This window comes from Amphiura filiformis, chromosome 8 (genome assembly GCF_039555335.1).
Source record: "Amphiura filiformis chromosome 8, Afil_fr2py, whole genome shotgun sequence".
In the NCBI taxonomy this organism is placed as follows: Eukaryota; Metazoa; Echinodermata; class Ophiuroidea; order Amphilepidida; family Amphiuridae; genus Amphiura; species Amphiura filiformis.
Window position 1 is genome coordinate 48,639,747 of NC_092635.1, and position 23,372 is coordinate 48,663,118.

General features: G+C 38.3%; 1 protein-coding gene across 2 annotated transcripts; it reads left to right on the top strand.

Moving 5' to 3' along the window:
- The first annotated feature begins 1,231 nt into the window (after positions 1–1,231).
- LOC140159141 (hydroxylysine kinase-like) lies at positions 1,232–22,948 on the top strand. 2 transcript variants are annotated; one of them, XM_072182500.1, is made up of 5 exons: positions 1,232–1,308; positions 7,034–7,455; positions 8,215–8,345; positions 13,678–13,870; positions 20,053–22,947. In XM_072182500.1, the coding sequence occupies exons 2-5, from the start codon at positions 7,050–7,052 to the stop codon at positions 20,505–20,507; spliced, it is 1,185 nt and encodes a 394-aa protein (XP_072038601.1). In that variant the 5' UTR covers positions 1,232–1,308; positions 7,034–7,049; the 3' UTR covers positions 20,508–22,947. The 2 variants fall into 2 exon arrangements, with proteins under 2 accessions (XP_072038601.1, XP_072038602.1); XM_072182501.1 differs by having other exon boundaries at positions 1,282–1,370; positions 20,053–22,948.
- Positions 22,949–23,372: the final 424 nt, after the last annotated feature.

Sequence of the window (23,372 nt, forward strand, 5' to 3'; positions counted from 1 at the left end):
TATGCCAGCTCGAATGCCTTCGCAACGTTCTTCCCTCGCACCATCCGGGAGCGGAATCGTCTGCCAGTAGACCCTGTTGCAATCCGCATGTCATCCTTAACTGCTTCAAGACTGCTGAGGGATGTCCATTTTACTTGCACATGTTTATGTTTGCACCTGCTTTTCAACTTTCCTGTTGTCTTACGTGACGCATGCCCACACTTTGCACGTTTATTCTCAACCAAATGAGAGCTGCACACATACACAGTATTGGAAGGAAGGATAGATCAAATTACATTTAGATATTTTGCCTACAGCAACTTCACTTGTGAATGCAGTTATCAATTTTTCATGCATCAAGAACTCCTGTGGCAGTGTATACTCCCATTAACTAGAGACCTGATGATATTATAACATTGGGTATTATTTGCGAATTGTCTATTGTTGCACATGTTGCATTTCATCGAGAAATCTATCTACGTGTGGATAGAAGATCAAGTGTGGAATTATAACTGCTTCACTCAGTCATGCAAGCGCGCCAATTTTTAAACATATTAAAACAATTCTTTAATGTTACCGAAATTTATTTAGATGACTTATCTGTATCTTCAGAGCAAAGTCTGCTATTAATTATTAAGGGCTTAACGTTAACCATGCTAACAATTCACAAACGTGTCATTTCAGCCACTTGTTTGGGCGCTATATAAGCGTTGTGATCGACGTTGTTTACTTGCGAATTTCCATTGCTGCACGTTGTCATGCTTCACTTATTCTGACGCGTTTTAACATAGCTCCACGTTCTATCCTCATATTCATTGTCGTTTATCAGTGACCTGGATTTGAGGATAGACTTTTCAATCAATGCAACGTTGCACATTTCCATTGGTATATTTTATCATTCCACTGCACTGGATTATATAATACAATTAATAATTTACATGATTTAGTCATATCTATCATAAAATTGATTGGCAATATACAGTTCTGGTTCTGGTACAATACTGCTAAACACTCCTTCAATTAAAATTACTCTTAAATTGCATAAAACAATACAAACATGTACCAATGTACTTACACACACTTCTTGTTTACAAAATGACAACTCCCCCAGGATAAAAAAAATGATGTGTAAATTATTATCATCTTTAGGGATCACATGTCCAATCCAGCTTGGCTGTGGGCTAGGTTTGAACTTTGCAGTCTGATATTGCGATTAATCAGCTGATTTATTTACAGCCTGTAGTCCGTTTGAGCTGCCGATAATTTTGGAGCAAAATTCTGCTACCTTGGCTGGGTCTACTAATTTGATGTTTGGGTATTTATTGATCTGTAAGTTATGTTTTGTAGTGTCCGTAGAAGTTGAAGATAAGTTCTTTGAATCTTCGACAGTAGTAAGTTTTGTCCAGTCGATGACTTATTTCCTAGTTTCTTGAAATCTGTACAGTACAATGTAGTAAGCTTATTCAATTCATTGACTAGTTATGAAATGATTACAAAGTGTTAAAGCCATGATAATGTGTGATTTGCTCCACAACAACGCCCTTCTACTTTTTGCACCATTGTAATGGCCATTGGTGTACATAAATGCTCTGTGAAAGACTAAGCCTGAAATGCTAACATTTAATAAAACCGCGGGTATGATATCCCCAGTTTTATTCTGAGCTCACAGTACCGATCGATCAAGTGCTCAATAAAAATCAATCACCTACAGCAAGTTGGTGTGATGTATCTCCGAGATATTTTTGCCAGCAGCGACTTCAGATACGTGTGTATTAGCTCAAGATACTCTAGCTAAAATACAGGTTTACATATTTACTATCTTACATTATCTTGCTGTACCGGTATTTCAGCTAGAGCGCCAGCCGCCAGACAACAAGCTTCCGGGTTTTTTTTGAGAACAATACTGTTACGTAAGACGAAGAAGAAACCCGCCCCGGAGCCCGTCCTACTCATTATTTCATTGTACTTATTGCAATTTGCCTCCACACATTACGTAATCAACACAAAGCTTTTGTGAGGACTATAGTGAGTGGATAACAAATTGACAGCGGAGGATACGAATGACACGCCGATTTTTAGTTGTCAATCATGAATTGCCGCAACGTTTTAGTATTTTACTGCAGGGCATTCCGCAAGCACCATGACAAATAATGCCGTATTTTTCCAAAGATCATCTCATATGAAGTAAGCTGAATTCGATCTGTACTTTTGTAACATTCCGATCGCTTTTGATCACCTATTATCGGGCAATATGCTTGAAAACACATGAGTTCATGTTGTGTAAACATAATTAGCATGGACACAAATGAAATTACGTTGCAATACAATGCAATTTGAATTGGCAGCAGATCTATAGAAATAAGGCTGTCCGCTTTTAGGTAGAATTAGACAACAACTGGTGTGTATGTTGAATCACTGAATCAGTGACGTACCATATAAACTGTATCATCTGTATGCATATTGCTATTCGTAGTACGTCTTGTTTGTACATCCCATCAGCCATGTCAGCTTCGTGTAGCTTGCCAATCATGCCAATATTCATGCTAAACTTCTCAGTGCTAAATAATACAATCAGCGAGATAATACATGCACACGCATTGTAGGTGTTGTACATCAACTTGACACATAAACTGTGTGTATATTGCTATTCTTCTTATTCTTCTTATACGTCTTGTTTGAATCCCATCAGCTGCGTGAAGCTCCCAATAATCATGATAATAATAATCGGCGAGCTAAATACACGCATTGTAGGCGTTCAGAGGATGTTTAAAGACATTCCCACAACCCAATAGGGTTTCTGACCTTGTATGTCTGGCTTTTGTACACATGTGGTACAGTTGATCATGCCTTGCATTGGAATTGTGTGCAAATATCTGGTGTTTTCATCCTATTATTTAACATTCAAAACATCGAGACTTAGGAATAAAATTAATGCAGTGGGACAATATGAATGTTTCCTGTAAGAAAATCAAATATCAGTCCTAAGTCTCAACTATTAGCTCGTTGGCTGCAGTTTTAAAATTACCATAAATGTGTGTGTGGCAATGGGGACTTTGCCTTTAAAATTAGGTTATATTGATCAAATTTCCCAATCATAGTGCATTGTAGGAATGCCTTTAAGCCTCCTCTGGTAGGCGCTGGAATGAAATACCAATTTTCTTCATTTTACTTCATTTGTTTGGCTCGTTTAAAAGGGGACAATGCGATCTGTAGCTATCAGTGAAACTAACATTTAAATAGGAATCTATTTTTTATGCAAATCACACAAATTCACACATTATTGCTTTAAAAGCCATAGGCCTATATTGTAACATTTCAATAAAAAGTATTTCTTTTACTGTCAGATCATATGTCCCTTTTTTCGGTCATATGCTACAACACAGGCCTTTGATGTGTGTAGATCAATCGATCAATCAATCTATCTTTATTTCATTAACAAAAACAATACATTAACAGCAGTATACACATTTGTGTGAGGAAATGCGCAGAAGGCCTAAACAAACACCCCCTTAACATAATGGCCTAAGTTTCATAATTTATCGGATAAAAACAATTACATACATACAAACACCCCACCCCGACACACCCACCCTCTTACATACATTCATAAAGAACTAAGCAGGAAAGATTTGATGGATAAAGAACATGCAGAACATAAGTGTAAGTCAGAATACCATGTACATACATGTACTGCACTGTGTTATGAACATTGGTACGTGTTCCACTAATATTGCCATCGTAATATTAAATACATTGGTGCTTGTACTTTATTCAAAATCATTGATTTTGACAAAACTACTAAAGTCTTGATTTTTGCAGGGTACATTGTATGCTACTATTGCTAATTTAATAAAGCACAAAAGTGACTCTTTTTGATATGACACATCAAATTTGTTTCCTGCTTCTGATCGCAGCACTGGAACACACTGGAAACTCCAAATGTCTTAAATTGGAAAAATCGTCCTTCTTTTAATACCCTGGTTGAATGGGGAATTAGGTGTGGCTGACAATAGAACACACTCAAAAGAAGGACCAAAACAAGCTCAAATTAAGACCAAAATAAGCTCAAAGTTGGATGAATGCACTTGAATGTTGGATCATTCAATACAGTCACAATAGGAAGAAGTACTTCACTCAAGAGGGCACTCAAGTGAAGTGGATTCAGTAAATTTGGCTTGAATTGGTCTTACTTTGAGCTAGTTTTTGAGTGGTTCAGCTTATTTTGGTCTTACTTTTGAGTGTTTTGGTCCAACTTTTGAGTGTTTTTTATTGTCAGCCAATGCTAATTCCCCATTCAAGCTGGAAGATTAAAAGAAGGACGATTTTTCCAATTTAAGACACTGTGTGTTAGCAGTGACAATCTTCATGAATGGTCTAACACAGCACTCATCGGCAAGAAGGATGACACATGGGGCAAGATGTTATAGGAGGAAACTAAATTTTTCCTATTGGTTTTTTTTTCAGAAATATTGGCAATAAGTGTGTTTGGGAGACCAAAAAAGGGAGAAAAGTTGAGAAACCACATTCTCCCTTAAATCTTTGTAAGCTTTGAGACACTATTTTTGTTGACTCTATCATATTGTACGACAGCTTCAATGATGACTTCAACAGCTGACAAAATTAAATTTATGCTTTTATGAAATTGACCTGAATGGAGGTTGTCAATCGGTCCATGAGTGACCAAACGGTTCCTGGTAAGCCGTATACTTCTATTACAGTATTTGGGTGATTCTCTGAAAAGGGGAACTTTTAAGTCCCGCGACTTTCGGCGCTCATAAAAGTTTTAAAAGCGGAGTTTGTTTTTCTTTTTTGGCTTAGTCATGGACTTTTGTATGTATAAAAATAGTTAAGAACATCCAAGTGGGGAAAAATTAATTTCTTGGAGTCAAAAATTCTTCAATATCTGATGACCCCCTGAAAACCCCATGTCCCGATGTCACGCACCTAATTTTAGTGATTTTGTAGTATTTTTTGCGAGCAAGTGTGGGAAGTGAAAATTACCACTGACTGGGGTAAATATCATGTCTAAGAAGGTTTAAATGCTTAAAACCACTTCTAAAGTCAATTTTATGGAATAATTCAAATATTTGTGTTGCTGTCCCTTGGTTTTGCATCATTGCCGTCACATTGGCATCAAAACGGCTGGAGGTGAAGACCAAATATCAGAGGTCAATAATTTGACCCTGTACGCTGCCTTTTACAGACGACGAAAAACATCAACCCGGAATAGGTGCACATTGCCACTCTTTTCCTGCCAATTTTGAGGGTATCTTCAAGTATACACGCTTGCGTACCTTTATTCAACATCATCTCCAAACGTTTCTGATCAATTTGATATAAGTCTTATTGTTGATTTTTCCGGAAAATAATGATGGTTGAATATGTCCCACAAGCTGTTGTGGTGATATGTACCACGTGGGTAAGCTTAACTCTGCTATTAATCGTAAGCAATGTCTGAACCATCATCTCCGCTACATCAGTTGGCATCACAATTTGCCGTGGCGGAGATGATTCTCTATAGGAATTCGTGTAGAAATATCATCTCCGTCACATCACCATCATCTCCATCACATCACCGGATCTTGAGATACAGCGAATGTCCAGTTTAGTTTACCAGAAAATGCTTACCAATTCTAAACCTTCTCATCTGTATGAATTTCAATTTCAAGTAGTGTGAAACATTACTGAAATCAAATGTCTGTGACGGAGATGATTCTCTATAGGAATAGAAATATCATCTCCGTCACATCACTATCATCTCCATCACAGCATTGTCATCTCCATCACAATTGTTGTTGACCTTTATTTGACCTTTGACCGAGACAACATGGAATTTACTATTTGGAAATGTAATTGATATTGTATGTGTTTACTATGTGAATAGAAATTTATTTAGTTATTTCAAGCAAAATTATGAATATACTTAAGTTTGTATAAAAAAATACTAACAGACATGACATTTTCCGTACAGCCTGCCTCCCATTGTCCCAACTAAATGACGAAAGTACAAAATCATATTTTTTTTGAATGAAAAAAGCAAACATGAATCAAGCAACTTACAAGTTATACATAAAACTCATAATTAAGAGTTTTAACAATTTTGTTGTCCTTTTTTCCTTTTTGGCCTAAATGTGACGGAGATGATGCTCACCTGGCACAACCTGCAGATTACGCCCTCTATAATATAGAGGTCGCCCCTAAAGATTGCGCCAAATATTGTTTTCATGCACTAGAGACTTACATCCTTACAGATATGTAAAGGAAACATTTTTATAATCATTTTCAAATTCATATTTGCCTATCTTCCAATAGTACACCTTTTCAGAGAAATACCCATATGCAGTCTAAATGTTCTCTGTTGACAAGGGGCAGTCTTCATTGAACAGCTCTTCCTCAGAGCGAACAAACCTTTAATTTAGCAGATAGGCGAGGTCTGCTTGTTTTCTGTTGACAAGGGCAGTCTTCAGTGAACGGCTCTTTTCAGAGCCACCAAAACTTACAAAATCAGCAGATAGGCGAGATCTGCTTGTTTCTGTTGACAAGGGCAGTCTTCAGCAAACGGCTCTTTTCAGAGCCACCAAAACTTACAAATTCAGCAGATAGGCGAGATCTGCTTGTTTCTGTAGACAAGGGCAGTCTTCAGCAAACGGCTCTTTTCAGAGCCACCAAAACCTTTATATTAGCAGATAGGCGAGATCTGCTAGTTCTCTGTAGACAAGGGGCAGTCTTCATTGAACGGCTCTTTTCAAAGCCACCAAAACTTACAAAATCAGCAGATAGGCGAGATCTGCTAGTTTCTGTTGACAAGGGGCAGTCTTCAGCAAACGGCTCTTTTCAGAGTCATCAGTAGACAAGGGGCGGTCTACATGTCTCATTCTTAGGTACTTTGTCCTGAAGAAGTCAGAGCTACTCCTGACGAAAGCTTGACAGTTCTAAACTTGTCCGACGGCGAACCCGCTAAAACCCACTAATTGGAGGTTGTTACATTGTAATCCAAGATGCATCTATAAGATCCTGAGTTGTAACATTTGTATTCCATCTTCCTCTTTTCCAGATTTCATGCAAGCATCATGAATATCATTATAGGTCAGCAGAATTGTGGACCAACGTGCATACCTAGAGTCAGCCTGGAAGAAGCGTCGCAGTTGTTCACCAAATTGTACGATCGCAAAGTTGATAAAATCAAAACACTTGTTGGGTATGTGACCCAGAACTTCTACATTAAAACATCATCAAGCGGAGATACTAAAACAGCCAAGGAGTATGTCTTTAAGATATGCCCATTCCAATATCAGAACATGAAAGGACTAACTGATGTTTCTATCAAGACTATATTGTACTTAAATGATTGTGGCATAGTTTGTCCTGCTCCTTTGAAAACGATTAAGGGCAAATATGTAACAACGGAAGAAGTGAATTGTTGTCGGGCGTCGCCATCATCAACTTCCAAGAAAGAAGAGGAATGCATAACTCAAAGTAAGGGTTTGATTCTTGCTTGGTTTGGTTTTTAAATAATTTCATATCACCTGTTTCTTCATAATTAAAAATGTTTTTGAAGTTGTTGGGGTTTTTTTTTTTTTTGGGGGGCGACACATCATGTTATTTTTACCAAGGTAAATGAGTAACATTTGCATATGAAATGGATTTTCAGCAAATAGTGTAGAGAAAATCTATGAATGTTACAAACAATCATTGGAACAGAATGGATACAAAAAGAAAAGAATGACTCATTCACAGGTTCATAAAGAACCTTACTAGTAAATGGAAAAACAAAAAAAAAGAACCTTACTAGTACCATCATCAACTTCTGCATCACAATTTTTGATCATTATATGAGTTTGACAGACTGCCAAATCCAGATTTGTCCTTTAGTTAAATTTATGTTACACTTGAATTATTTTGAATTAGTAAACAAGGGTTCAGCACTTTATTTCCAGAGGGCATCATATCAATTTTTTAACAGTGTGATCAGTGCGATAAATAAGCACAAAGAGGGCGGCATACAAGATTAGCTTACGGTACAGCATGGCACAGTGGATACTGATCACCATTAAAAAAAATTATGTCTTCCAGTGCTAAAGTGCTGATCCACTGTTCACTAATTCAAAATAATTCATGAATTAAACATTAACTTAACCAAAAGGCTAATCCATATTGGGGATCTTCCACAGGGGGAATGTTGATTTCAAATAGAATAGCCCATTATACCAGTTTGTGTATATTTTCTCTGTACAGGTGCCTGCTTGGTCTACACACTCACCTATCTACCAGGGAACACATTGGAAGCTGCATGCCCTAAATCTGTCCCATTACCATGGTTTAAAGATCTTGGCCAATATTTGGCTAGAATTGACAAAGCTCTGATGGTAAGTCAAAATACAAATATCAAGGGCCTGGGTTTGGTTTGATATAAAATTGATCGATTGAGCCCATATTTATTGAGTCGAGCTATGAGTTTTAAAATATTGGACGAGACGTGAGTCGAGTCCAATATTTTAAAACTCATAGCGAGACCAATAAATATTGGGCGTAAGAATCAATTTTATCATTATTATGTTTTGGATCCAATATTTTCACACACTTGGATCCATCAAAACATAATAATGACTTTAATAGGGGTGTGCTGCTAAAAATTGTGGATCTATCCATATATACCAATTTTCGGTAGATCCTTCATGTAATTATTTCATGTAAGCTAATCCTAACCCTAACCCCCCAATCCTAACCCTAAACTAACCTTAACCCTAACCCTAATTTCGTGTAAAATTACATGAAGGAATAACCCAATTTTCCAAGAATTTTGGACCCGTCGCTTACAAAAACATTCGACCAAACTTAATGCAAATTGCCAAAGTTTTTCCAATTTTCCCACCAGTTTTGGCAAATTTGGAACATTTTGGCCACATTTAGGCACAATTGGGTTATTTTTCGGGGAGAATTTGAAAAAATGAGCCAAACATAAACATTATTTATTGACTTTGATATCAGACTGTACCTTTGTCTTTCAAAACAAATGTTGAATCCTTGATTAGGCACCTTGGTCTGAGGCGGACATTTTAAAAATGAATTTAGAAGAGCAGCAACGACATCACTTGCATTACATTCCACTTCCAGATGTTAAATCTACATCATATGCAAAATTTGAGGAAATTCGCGAGTCCGTTTTATTTTAGGGCCATTTGTCTATAACTGGTCTTTACATGTAGCCCTATGGAGAGAGTGCCCATTGAGGGCGCTATAACCCCATTTTAGGAACAAAAATGTGATTTAAAAAAAACGGACTTGTGCGAATTTTCTAAAATTTTCAGAGTATGTAGTATGAACATGTAGAAATATAATCAAGTAGTGGCCCTACCTGCTCTTCTCCGAAAAAATAAAAAGTCCTTTACCTCAATGATAATGAAACCTACAATCCCGGAAAAAATGTGTTCGAACACCCACTGTAATTCCCATGTTCTTCTTAGCATAGTGCGCACGCTATATGAGTCACTTGAAAATAAGAATTATAATAGTGTTGTCTCAATGTTCATCTTAAGCATGCCCCCTCCCCTTTCCCCACCAAACATTGTTGGGAGGAGATATGGTGAAGATGAACATTTTAGGCATGCCAACATTGTACGGGGGTAGAAGGGGGATCATTTCCAATAAGGCCTTAAAAGTGTTCGAACAAATATTTCTAAGATTGTCTGAGGAATTCCTAAATCAGTGTTTGCTACTTCACATTTGGGTTCACAACTTTAGATTCAGTTGAGCGATTGAAATGAAACTTACACATGTTAGTTTATATATACTAGGGAACATAGGGAATAAAAATTTTTACATTACATTCATAAATATTTCAGGGATCGGTCACTTTAAACATATATTTTCATCAAATTTTGACTAAGTTAAGTCGAATAAGACGTAGAATACCTTATACATAGCCCCAAACATTTTAGAACATAGCAATTTGGATAGTTAAAAAGTTGACAATCTTTTTGGAAAATCATTCACCATCTTTAATATTTGCTATAACACTAAGGGCACCGTCAAGCAAACATCACACAGATGTGGGATGCAAATTTATCAATGTTATTTGCAGTAGATAGCAAAATAATACAACGACATCTACCAGCCTATGTCCATTGCTTTGCCAAACTTCTCCTTCCAAACCAGTAATTTCCGACCCCACGAAAGTATACCTCAAAGAATTCAAGCAAAGACAAAGAAACAGAATTCATTAAAGACCCCCCCCCCCAAAATGAAAGAAACAAAGAAAGGAAACCAAAAACAAACAAAAACGCAAAGACAATACTAAAAAGAAATAAAAGAAGATAAAACGAATAATTAAACTAAAAAGAAAACCATGAATTAAAAAAGAAGGAAGAATAAAAAGCAATAAACAGTGCACATGTCAGTTGCTGGTCAATATGTTTCAAGTTCAAGACCAATAGCACATTAAAAGACACACATGCTCAATGTACACATATATAAATCAATTTTAACTGACATATTCAATGATTGGTATGCAAGTTCAGGATTATTTCATGATTGTCATTATATTTGATTGGAATAAAAGAAAATATAAACGCTTCAAAAATGCTGTTTCCGATTAAATAAACACCGATCATTATGAGCATGATAGATAATGACCTTTATTATTAGGCCTGTATGCAATCTCACATGGGCAAAGTTCATTAAAACATGATTTACGTTGTCTCTTCTGTGGGAATAACTATGTACACTGAAAGTGTGAAACCCTATTCATGGTAAAGGTAAATCGTTGCTCATCTCCCCATTGAAAACACATAGTATGCACGGTTGACCACAAAACATAAAGAATAATAGGATTTACTTTTCTATTATATGGTAAATCGATGGATATGCGTGCTTGTCTATGTGTGTAAATCATTACGTTTTACCATTTGACCATCCTAACCATGGTGTATTTAAAATGTTTAATGAACACAATTTCACACACTAGGCTGATTTCTTTAAATGTTGGTCAAGTAATGTTTTTATTATAAACTTATTTTAAAACAACAAATGTGTGTATCCGGTGCGTATCTCTCCCTTCCTATCACTCTCTCCCTCTCGTTCTCGATGCCCCCCTCCCGATTTGTCATACCGTGGTATTGTGTGGCATTTAAATAAATAACATTGAATTTACGAGTAATGTTTATTTTTAGCTGATAAAAATTTTTAATCCCTCCTCTTAATTTATTATACCATAATGTACATATGCGCAATTAACATAGCACATTAACCATTAAGGCCTAATATTTGTGTGTACAAAACGCTATATTAAATCTATGGTAACTGACCGCTATCCAAATATTCATTGATTTCCTCCATATTTTGTGAGATGATAGCAAGTCATGTTTCTGACATGTGTGCCAAATTGCATTAAGATCGATGGCGTTACTGCAGAGTTATTGTCCAAAAACTAAAATCAGATGATTTTGCTAAGCAATTTTGTAGACAATCCCGGAAAAAATGTGTTCGAACACCCACTGTAATTCCCATGTTCTTCTTAGCATAGTGCGCACGCTATATGAGTCACTTGAAAATAAGAATTATAATAGTGTTGTCTCAATGTTCATCTTAAGCATGCCCCCTCCCCTTTCCCCACCAAACATTGTTGGGAGGAGATATGGTGAAGATGAACATATTAGGCATGCCAACATTGTACGGGGGTAGAAGGGGGATCATTTCCAATAAGGCCTTAAAAGTGTTCGAACAAATATTTCTAAGATTGTAGGTGTAGGTCCAAAAAAAAATTGTTGTGTTGCCCTCAATCGCCCGACCCTAAATCCTGAAAAATCAGGGTCGGTATTTTTCTTTTCTTTTAATGATGATTTTTACAGATTTGTTCAAAAAATCAATGTTTTTCACTTAAAATTAACATTTTATTGAAAGACTAGTCTTTAATTGATGTCTAACAGGTATTCAGAAGTCAAAATTGACAAATTTCCCTAATTGAAGAAGCATTATTTAATATTTGAGGGATTTTTAAAAAATGAAGGTTTGAAAAAAAAAAAAAAATCCGACCGTCCGACCGAACTTTCCCATTTTCCCACTTGAGGGCAACACAACAATATTTTTTTTTTGCCTTATGTAATGACATTAGCATAAACACAATAGCATATGGACACTGCCTGATTTATGGTGAAAAAAATGGGGAAAATAACGAACCAAATTGTTACATAATTCCAAATATCTTGAGAATAAAAGCATGGAATCTAATGTGGTTTTGCAGTTTGGTAGTGTTGATGCTATACTCTTTTTAGACCTATACCATTTTTACTAGGGATAAGAGATCATGTTGATTATCTCCAATTTTGAGTAGGCTTTATCACCCATTGTTCTTTACATAATTTCTTCCTTTGTTTTAAAAAAAAAAAAGGTTATTTATTTAACCAAAGTAGCACACCATAGAGAGGCTCTGAATTGAAAAAGAACTTTGAATTTCAAAAGGTTTGTTTAATTTTAACATGAGACTAATTAGTATAGCAATTCACTCACACGGTTATTATTTAGCAACATTGTATTTAGTCATATTTATAGCACTTTTTTGGCTAAATTTTCCTTTTTTTTCATACATTTTTGGTACTTTTAAGTTTTAATCATGCATACCATACAAGCATACTCATATTTATATTTTTATGTCCAGACTGTGATCTTTCATTCCATACCAATAATCACATTTGTTTTTGTTTCATTTTGGAGATAATTTTGATTCTTGTTTCTACCTTCTGTTCTTGTCTCTCATGATTTTCACACCATTTTTGTTTGTCATTAAGGCCTATTTTTTGATGGATTTCAAAGACGGTCCCTTACCTCATCTGTTAATGGATACATTTCTTCTCTCACAATTATCAAGTGAATATACTCAGATTACCTCATACCAAAAACAGGACTTGCAAACTGTTTCAATTTGGTACTTTACTTCCGCTTCTTTTTATTACATGTTCCATAACTGCAATTCAAATTTCCCGCCAATGATGACTGTTGTCAGTGTACACATAGAAATAACTGTATGCAAATGAGATTACGTAATGCAAAGTACTCTAATGATAACTGTTGTGTGTTTTGAAAGACAAAGGTACAAACTTGTAGTTATCACAAGTAACAGTTATCAAAGTCATGATTGAGCGGAGATAAATATTACCGTAACCACTTCGGTATAAGCCCACCCCCCTAGATGGCAGATTTCACTTCAAAATGGGGATGGGCTTATACCCGGGGAGGGGCTAGTACTTGAATTTAGAAATAAGAAAAATCATCCCCATTTGTATATGCCCAATGTACCAGTAATTTCTATCATCTATGTCAATTTCTGAACATTCTAAGTGTGGAATGTTAATTATCAGCTGATTTTTTTTTTATTTGTTCTTAAATGTGAGAGAAAAGCATTGATTTGATTTAAGAACTTGGCCATAATTTAGTACTGGGCTTATAGCCGAGTGTACCCTTGTTCCCAGAATGTTTTGAAAAATAGGGGGTGGGCTTATACCTGAAGGTGGGCTTATACCCAGGTGGTTACGGTAGTTGCAGGAATATATTGACTCATCCTCGTATAACAAAATTGGCCTTGAAAAGGGGGTCATTAATTTACCATGTGTCACATCCCTGTATAGTGTATACATATGGTCATTTGTACTGAGTACCCACCCCCTCATTTGTGTGTTCATTTTGTCATTCATTTCATTCCTCCAGGATTACCCTCATATAGAAGACATTCCAATGATGACTAAACAAGGGCAGAATTCGGAATGGTCGTTGAATACGATACCTAGATACAGAGCATTGCTACATGTTGTCCAAGATGATACAATGAGAAATCTGATTGAGTCTGTCATTGATGAGTTTGACAAAGAAGTAGTTCCAAAAATACCACAACTCAGAACAGGTAACAATTATTTTGTGCATGCTGTTATGTTATATAATTGCAGAATCATGTGTAGTGGTAATAAAATTAATGTACCAGTAATTTAAAGTTAGACTTCAACATTACTTGTTTATTTTGCTTACCGGAGTGCTTTCAAAGATTTTCTTGTCATCAGCCAATGTTGTTAGCCCTGATGATTTCTTGGAAACGGCTGGAGGCCATATTAAAGTATGTAGGAACATGCACCAAATAGACTGGAATAATGTAAAAGTACTGGTTAAGGAAACAAAAGACTTCCCCAGGAGGGTTCTGGAAACCATCCAGATCAAGAAACAAGGACCTTCATTGAACCAAGACACATGATTGGAACTACATGTAGATCATGTGTGGGACTTACTTTACTTTACTTTAATCCACCACTTTTGCCTTTCATAGCGTCGTGGGGAAATGTAACTTTCTTTCCTGGGCGAGTCGGGTAGCCTCACTCATGGGAATCCCATAACGTGCGAGTACTTCCTTTAGTCCATCTGCCCACCTCTTCCTTGGTCTTCCTCTAGCCCTAGTTCCTGTTGTTTTGCTGTTATATGTTCTTGATGCAGGTTGGCTAGGGGCCATTCGCATAAGGTGACCGAACCATCTAACTTGTTGTTTTGCAACATATTCTGTGATTGGTGTGGTGCCCACCATCTTCCTGATATCCTCATTCCTGATTTTATCCTTCTTTGACTTATTAGCTGCTTTTCTTAGGCATTTCATTTCACAGGTGATGAGCTTTTGGGTTGTTCTTTTGTTGAGAGTCCATGTTTGGCACTGGTAGCAGAGAGTTGGGAAAAATATGGCATTGATGAGTTTTGCTTTTGTATCCATCGGTATTGCAGGATGTGTGAGAAGCGGGCCTAGTTGGTAGATAATATTATTGGCCTTTTGACATCGTGTCTCTATTTCTCTGGTGATACTTCCATCTTCAGAAAAGATACTTCCCAAGTACTTAAACTCCTTTGTCTGTTTAAGCTTGCTGTGGTTGATGGTGATGTCAGTATCCTTGGGTAATTGACTAACCACCATAGTCTCTGTTTTGGCTATGCTGACTTTCATGCCATATTTCTCACAAGCTGCATTTAGTTTGTTGGTATGGTCTTGAAGTCCTGCTGAATCCTTGTGGATGAGACTCTGGTCATCTGTAAAGAGAAGCTCATTTATTTCTCCACTAGTTGAATTTGCTTCCTTGGCGATCTTGTCCATATAAATCAAGAAGAGCAGTGGCGACAGCACACAGCCTTGACGTACCCCTGATGTTACTGGGAACCACTTTGACTGCCCACTTCTGGTTCTCACCATGCATTTGCTGTCTTTATATAGAGCTCTGACATTATCTAGCAGTTGACCTCTTATACCATAGCCCTCCATTACAGCCCACAACTGTTCTCTATCCACCCGATCAAAAGCCTTTTCTTGGTCTACAAACACCATGTGCAGCTCCTGGTTGAACTCGATACACTTTTCACACAACTGTCGTAGCGCAAAAATGGCATCTGTACATCCCCTGTTTTTCTGAAGCCAAATTGTGTTTCACTTAGTTGCAGCTCCACAAGGGGTCTAATTCTTCTCTCTATGATCTTTGCAAACATCTTGCAGGCGTGACTCAGCAAGGAGATGCCCCTGTATTTTTCACAATCTCTCTTGCTTCCTTTCTTTTTCCAGATAGAAATCACTATCGCCTTTTGCCAGTCATCAGGTGCTGCTCTCTCCTCCCATGCTGCATTGAAGACTCTAGTAAGCCACTTGATTCCAACATCCCCACATGCTTGGATGGCTTCTGTTGTTATATCGTCAGTACCGGCTGCTTTATTTTTGGCACTTTCTTTCACAACAGCTCGAACTTCATCTTCCAAGATAGAGGGTTCCTCTTCATCAGGAAAACCTGGATTGAAGGGTTCCTGGGAGCGTTGACTATCCCTGAAGTTGAGGAGACCATCAAAATATTCCTCCCATCTGTTGTTTATGTCTTCTTGGTCAGTGAGTGGATTTCCTGGATTTTTACCATCCTGTCTTATCTGCAGTTTCATGATTCTCTCTGAAATATATTCTGTCTCTGTGATGTTCTTTGCAACTTCTGGGTGCAGAACAAAACCAACTCCATGCTTGGCTCTTTTGTTCTTTTCAACTCCTGACCATATGAGGACATAATTGTTGTGGATTTCTTTCATCCCATATTCCTTTCGTCGGGTGTCTGATATTCCCATGATGTTGATTCTGTATCTTTCCATTGTTTCAACAAGTTCTGGTTCTTTGTCACCTAAGCCACTGACATTCCAAGTAAGCCACTTGATTCCAACATCCCCACATGCTTGGATGGCTTCTGTTGTTATATCGTCAGTACCGGCTGCTTTATTTTTGGCACTTTCTTTCACAACAGCTCGAACTTCATCTTCCAAGATAGAGGTTCCTCTTCATCAGGAAAACCTGGATTGAAGGGTTCCTGGGAGCGTTGACTATCCCTGAAGTTGAGGAGACCATCAAAATATTCCTCCCATCTGTTGTTTATGTCTTCTTGGTCAGTGAGTGGATTTCCAGCTTCATCATTTATCAGTGATGTGGGGTCAAAAGGTTCATCCCTTTGTCTGACAGCTTTCACAGCCTTGTAGAATTCTCTGGGTGATTTCTCACATTTCTCTGCTAGGTTTTCTCCATATTCCTGCCAAGATGCATTCTTAGCTGTTTTAACTACTTTCTTACATTCTTTTCTTGCTTCTTTATACTTGTCATAATCACTCTGAGACTTCGTTCTGGACCACTGCTTAAAGAGTTTCTTCTTTACTTTGATGGCTTCCTTCACTGTGTCATTCCACCATGCAGTTCCTTTCTTATCACCTTTTCCTGCCTTCTTTATCCCACACTTTGCTTTCAGCGTATCTGTTAGTGAGGTTTTGAACAAGTTCCACTCCTCCTCTGCTGTACCTTTCCGGTCTGAAAGATTGTCACACATTTTCTGTGCCATCTCCAATTCTATTTCTTGACAGGTGTCTTCCTCTCTGAGTTTCTTCCAGTTGATAGTGGTTGTCACTGGTTTCAGCTTCCTGTTTCTTATTTGGTGTGGTGCCCTGGTTTCCAACATCACTGGACGATGGTCAGTGTCCACCTGTATGTTGGGCATGGCTTTGGAGTCTATTACATGTCTTTGGTGTGATTTCCTAGCAAGAATAAAGTCTATCTGTGATGCCTGCTCTAGGTCGTTCCACTTATACCAGGTGTAAATTTGACTTTTTCTGTGTTGGAAGAATGTATTTGTGATGAACAGTCCATGCTGAGCACATAGCTCCAGTGTTAGTTGACCGTTGTAATTTCTGTTGGTATTGTGGTCACTGTGTGGGCCGAGGTGTGCTTCCCATGGTGTCCTCTGGTTTCCAACTCTTCCGTTGAAATCTCCCATAACCAATAGGTTGTCATCCAAATTTACCCCTTGGATTATGTCTGATAACTGATCATAAAAGTCATCCTTTTCCTCATCAGTGTATGAATCATTGCAGGGTGCATAGATTTGGATATATGTTGTATTTTTTTACCATCCTGTCTTATCTGCAGTTTCATGATTCTCTCTGAAATATATTCTGTCTCTGTGATGTTCTTTGCAACTTCTGGGTGCAGAACAAAACCAACTCCATGCTTGGCTCTTTTGTTCTTTTCAACTCCTGACCATATGATGAGGACATAATTGTTGTGGATTTCTTTCATCCCATATTCCTTTCGTCGGGTGTCTGATATTCCCATGATGTTGATTCTGTATCTTTCCATTGTTTCAACAAGTTCTGGTTCTTTGTCACCTAAGCCACTGACATTCCAAGTGGCTATTCTTTCCATTGTTCTAGTCCGAGGTCGTTTTCCGTTTCCAGGTCGTTGTCCGTTTGCATCTGTCCGTTTACATTTCCTTGAGTTACTTTGAGCGAGATTTAAATCCACTGCCGGCTTGCTGGGCCAGTCGCAGCTTCACCGCAGTCCTCGGGACTCCGATATTATTTCTGCTTGTTAGGCAGTTTGGTCAGCAGCCACTTCTTGTCACTATATTACAAAGGCGCCTCTGTCCACGGCGTGAAAGCCATTGTACCATGTGTTGTATCCACAGGTTTCATCTGCCATGTCGTTGGCACGCTTTAACCAACGTCTATTTAACCCATAGCTGGGACTCCGGTACTGCTTGTTAGGCAGTTTGGTCAGCAGCCGCTTCTTGTCACTATATTACAAGGCGCCTCTGTCCACGAAAACATGAAAGCCATTGTACCATGTGTTGTATCCACATGTTTCATCTGCCATGTCGTTGACACGCTTTAAACAACGTCTATTTTACCCATAGCTGGGGAGAAGTGGTATAATAGGATAAATAAATATATATACAAAAAAGAGAGGAGAGATAGTCACAATACCAGTTTGCGCCCACACTAGCTTTGACCTGACAACACAAAGAAGTAGGGTGTCGTGCATGTGGGGATGCGCCGTCACCTTCAGACTGGGGATCTGTATCCTGTACCCCAGAATGAAATCAATAATTGAGTCATGATTATCCCAAGGATCAGGCGCCTCTAACCCTAGCAGTAGGATAAAGCCTGGTATCTCAGACAAACCGAGGAATGAATGATGGAACAACTAACAAAGCCAACTAAATTGGCTTACCTATCCTGGCAAACTGGCTTGCGAAAAAGAAGAACAAATAAAATTAGTCAGAAGAAAGTTGCAGAAAGAGTGACAGAGAGGAATGAGCTAGGGAGGCAGAGGAAGCTCGCATCCTCACTCTGGTAAAGAACCAGCCCTCTCCACATGGCAATACAGATGGAAAAAGTGAAAGGTGGTGGTTTGCCATTGCCTTCCACCCTTAAATGGAGCACCCATTGGGATAGATAGAAACACCCATGGGAAACCCAGCACCAAAAGGTACTGGTAAGGGTAACTTTAAGCTCCTCGGCAGTGCTAACACTGCCTCCCCTTTATGTGTGGGACAACCTAATGAAACCCAACAAGGCCAGTGGCAGGACTTCGGTGACATCACCTGATCAGGTTGGTCTCTAGCCATTTCCAAGAAAACATCAGAGCTAACAACATCGGCTGATGATGACAAAGTTCCTTGAAAGCACTCCCTCCCTGTATGAGGTCTAATTTTAAATTATTCTCTACATGTAGGTTATAGTTTTTGAATTTTATGTATCTGAAACAATGTTACTATTTATTTTTGTATTTTTTTTGGTCAAGAATATTTATATCACAAATATTTTTTGCTGGTGGTGTACATGTAGCTTTTGTATGACAAAATTCACTTGGGCAATTTAATAGATAATATAGATTACACTATACAGCAAGTATAAGGAAAAATTAACTAAATTGGATTTTTCCGACTAAAAGGGACAATTTGTAGAGGGATTTAGGTCCACCTGCATACGAGTCTGCTTTAATGAGTGTAATTTGTTGGCACTTCTAGCCCCTCAAAGGCTAAAATTACCATTCCTGTTCATAACATACACACACAATCTATTGGTGTGCTGGTCAATGCACTTTAGTTTCATTAGGATCCACAACATATATACTCATATGTGACACGATCTGGTCCATGGGGGCCAAAGGCGGCAAATTTGAAACTGAGATAACAGTAAAAATATGGATTAAAAAACCATAGAATACATAAGAAAATAGACATCAAAAAACTTCGTTACTTTAGAACCAAGTAAGTTAGACCTTTGGTGTTTTCAGTAAATGATAACCTATTGTATGTATAATGTAATAATGACAGTAACTCAATTTTCCAAATGCCGCCTTTGGCCCCCATGGATCAGATTGTGTCACATATATCAGTGCACAATTCTTAAATCCCAATACATTTGCACATTCATGAATGACCGTTGAAAATTTGGGTACAAAATCTCATACTCTGCAACTTGAGGTCAAACGTTATTGGGTTGAGGCCATTGTGGTCCATAGTGTTTCAACCCAATGTCATTAGCCTAAGAGAAACAAAAGTTTGTCTCAGAAATTCTTAGTGCATATCTATGCAAGATTGAATTTGTCATCAGATTGCTCTATTTTTGACTTTTTTAGCAAAAGAAAACAACAAAAGCTGGCCAAAAATATAATAGAAATTTATGAATTCTTTAGCAGGAAGGCAACTATGCACGTAATACTCTTTTGCTATACATCGGTATAATAAATTTTTTTCATTGCAGCCATGATATACAATGACTTCAATCAAAATAACATCATTGCCAAAGTTTCCACCACAAAGGACAGCAAAGACGTAGACCAACACACACTTGACATCATCGGTATCATAGACTTCAATGACATTTGCTGTTCATGCATACTCTTTGAGATCGGCATAGCCTCGACATATATGATGTACATCCAGAAAGAAGGTGACCGTCTCGCTGCATGTCGTCAATTTCTACAAGGTTACGAGTCTCTCATATCTCTGACAGAAGATGAGTGGCAACTACTTCCGCTGTGTATTGCAGCACGGTGTGTGCAGGGTGTGTTGGCAGGGTTGTATTCTTTTGAACTAGACCCAACTAATGAGTATGTTAGAAGGGATATAGAAAATGGATATGAGGTCCTCATGTATATTAGAGGTATACCATCAGAGAAGATAGTGAAATACTGGCGTGGACAGGCCTCAGATTAAGCTGTATCATAGTGCATGCTGTAGCAGGCCTTCTCAACTGGCGGCGTGCGCGCCACTTGTAGTCAGTCGTAGTGGTGCACGAAGTGGCGCATGATAATTTGAATAAGTTTTTGTACAAATCTTGAACAAAAAATGGGTAAAAATACCCAATCTGAGCCGTTAAAAGCCCTGAAATCTGTAAGTAGCTGGGGGCGCTGCCCACTGGAACCCGGGTCTCGCCCACTGGACCCCGGGTCTCGCCACTGGACCCCACCCGCTATGCGTTCGGTCGCGCACATGCTTCCTCGCAAAGTCCTCCCTTAAACATATTGGCACTTCCTGATCACTAACATTTTCCAGCTGGCACTTCAAATAAACTAGTTGAGAAGGCCTGCTGTAGGGGTACTTAATTATAATACAATGTAGTTCAAAAACAAATATAGTCAGAAGGTCATTTTGGACACAACTGAGCAGTCTCCATTCCCCAGATTCTGGGAGAAAGTTCAACACTTTCTTAACAAATATGTTTTTCAGTCATCAACCCAGAAAGTTGACGAATGAGGCTGGCAGTTTAACTGGAACTATCTTATAATAAAGTAGCCATTTGCCAAGAATTTTGCTCTTCCTTTGTCGTCAGTTGCAGATGTTACACTGCTCATGAACAGGTCAAATTCAAAACTTTCATCTATGTTTTCAAATGTTTCTCTGAAAGTGTTCCACCATATCGAGGGTTGAGAGCCAGAAAGTCGCAACTTACAATAACCTGCTGCCACAAAATGAGCATAAAGTTGCTATAGAAGATACAGTCCATTAATCATGACAAAATTCAATAGAAAACAAAAGACATTGGAAATATTGATTTTTGAAGACCAAAGCAAGGAGCCAACTTTAATGCTCATTTTGTGAGGGCGGGTCATAGCGAGTTACGGCTTTCTGGTTCTGAACCCTTGTTATCTTAGGTGAAAGAAAAAGGTTTTTCTCTCAAATATTTTGCAAACTATCTACATGCTATGCTATTTTAGTAAAATAAGATATGCAGAACGCAAGATTTTTTTAATTTTGCCTTTAGTCTACCTTTTCCAAAAGCTTGTAAAAAAAGGCCAGGGTGTTGGGCTACACGCTAGAATGGCTTTCACATTATGCATGCAGGTTTGAGAGACATGATATTGCTACTACTTAATAGGCGTAAGATGAAACATGTAAAAGTTGCAAATATGCCAAATAATCAGGATTTTTGTAAACAAAGTTGCAAAATTAATTTATAATATTGTATATGACATTAAGCACTGTGGTATCATTATATAGGTGCTAAAGTTACAGTATTTCTACTAATACACTGTCAGTCCATGTATGAGTGGTCAAGCTTTCACCAGATGTCCATCTGACTTAATAAGGACTGCTGAAGTCAAGACTGTGCAGGGCATGTCAAGCATATGGAAAAGCAGAGGCCTATCCATTGACCTCAAGTTACGCCTACTTCGTGCAACTGTGTTTTCCATTGCCACTTATGGATGCGAGTCTTGGGCTATGACCAAGAATGATAGGAAAAGAGTAGATGCTTTTGAGATGTGGTGTTACAGGAGGCTTCTACGAGTGACATGGAAAGTCAGGAGAACAAATTCCTGGATCCTCGACAAGATTGGTACAAATCTAACCATCAGAAGCAGCATAATGGAGAGAAAGCTGAAGTACTTTGGCCATATTGTCAGGAAACATGGAGGTGTAGAAAACGAGGAAGAGGACGTCCACCAACATCTTGGACGAATGACGTGAAGCTGGTTTCTAACCAAGGAATGCAAGGTGCAACGCACTTGGCATCAGATCGAGTGAGATGGCGTACTCTTGTGAAGACCACAGCAGCGCTACACAGCGCCACCTGACACAGAGAGAGAGAGAGAAGTCAAGAGACACACCTGACAAAAGCTTGGCCACTCACACAGGGACCGGCCGCACAGGTATTGTGATAACCGATGGTGTACTTGTAGAAATACTGTAACTTATGAATTCCTGTCGAAAAAGCCTATCTACTTATTAACTATATATAGATCAGATTCACATACTTATGTATGCAGGTTTGAGAGACATTATATTACAAAATAGGCCTACTACTTAATAGGCGTATTAAACATGTAAATGTTGCAAATATGCCAAATAATCAGGATTTTTACAAACAAAGTTACAAAATATATTTTAAAATATAGGTGCTAAAGTTACGGTATTTCTACAAATACACTGTCGGTTATCACAGCACTGGAGCAACCGGTCCCTGTGTGCGTGGTCAAGCTTTCGTCAGATGTGCAGTGATGTACATTTCCCGGAAATTTCCTGATTTCAGGAAATTTTGCTTGGATCTTCCCTGTACAAAGTATAGGGAAATACACATTTTCAGAAAATGTTAAAGCATAAGGACTGCTGAAGTCAAGAGACACATGTGACAAAAGCTAAACCACTCACACAGGGACCAGCTGCCCAGGGCTGTCAACTCTCACGCATTGGCCGTGAGTCTCACGCATTGGGTCACTTTCTCACGGTCTCACGCCAAGGTAGTATAATCTCACGCCTAGGTAGTAAATCTCACGCAAAAAGCTGGAAAATGAGTAAAATCTCACGCATCTTCATTAATAACATGTTGCTCCTACCCCCCCCCCTCCGTTTTACACATTCCCGGGCGCCGTGGCTCAAATAATCATGGTACAAATAAACATTGGAGTCGGCAAATCCCGGTACGCCCCTGTCTCACGCCAAGCAATTCCAAAAAGTTGACAGCCCTGCAGCTGCCACGGTACTGTGATAACCAACGGCGTACTTGTAGAAATGCTATAACTTATTATGAATTCCCGTAGAGAAAGCCTATCTACTTATTTACTATATAGATCAGATTCACAT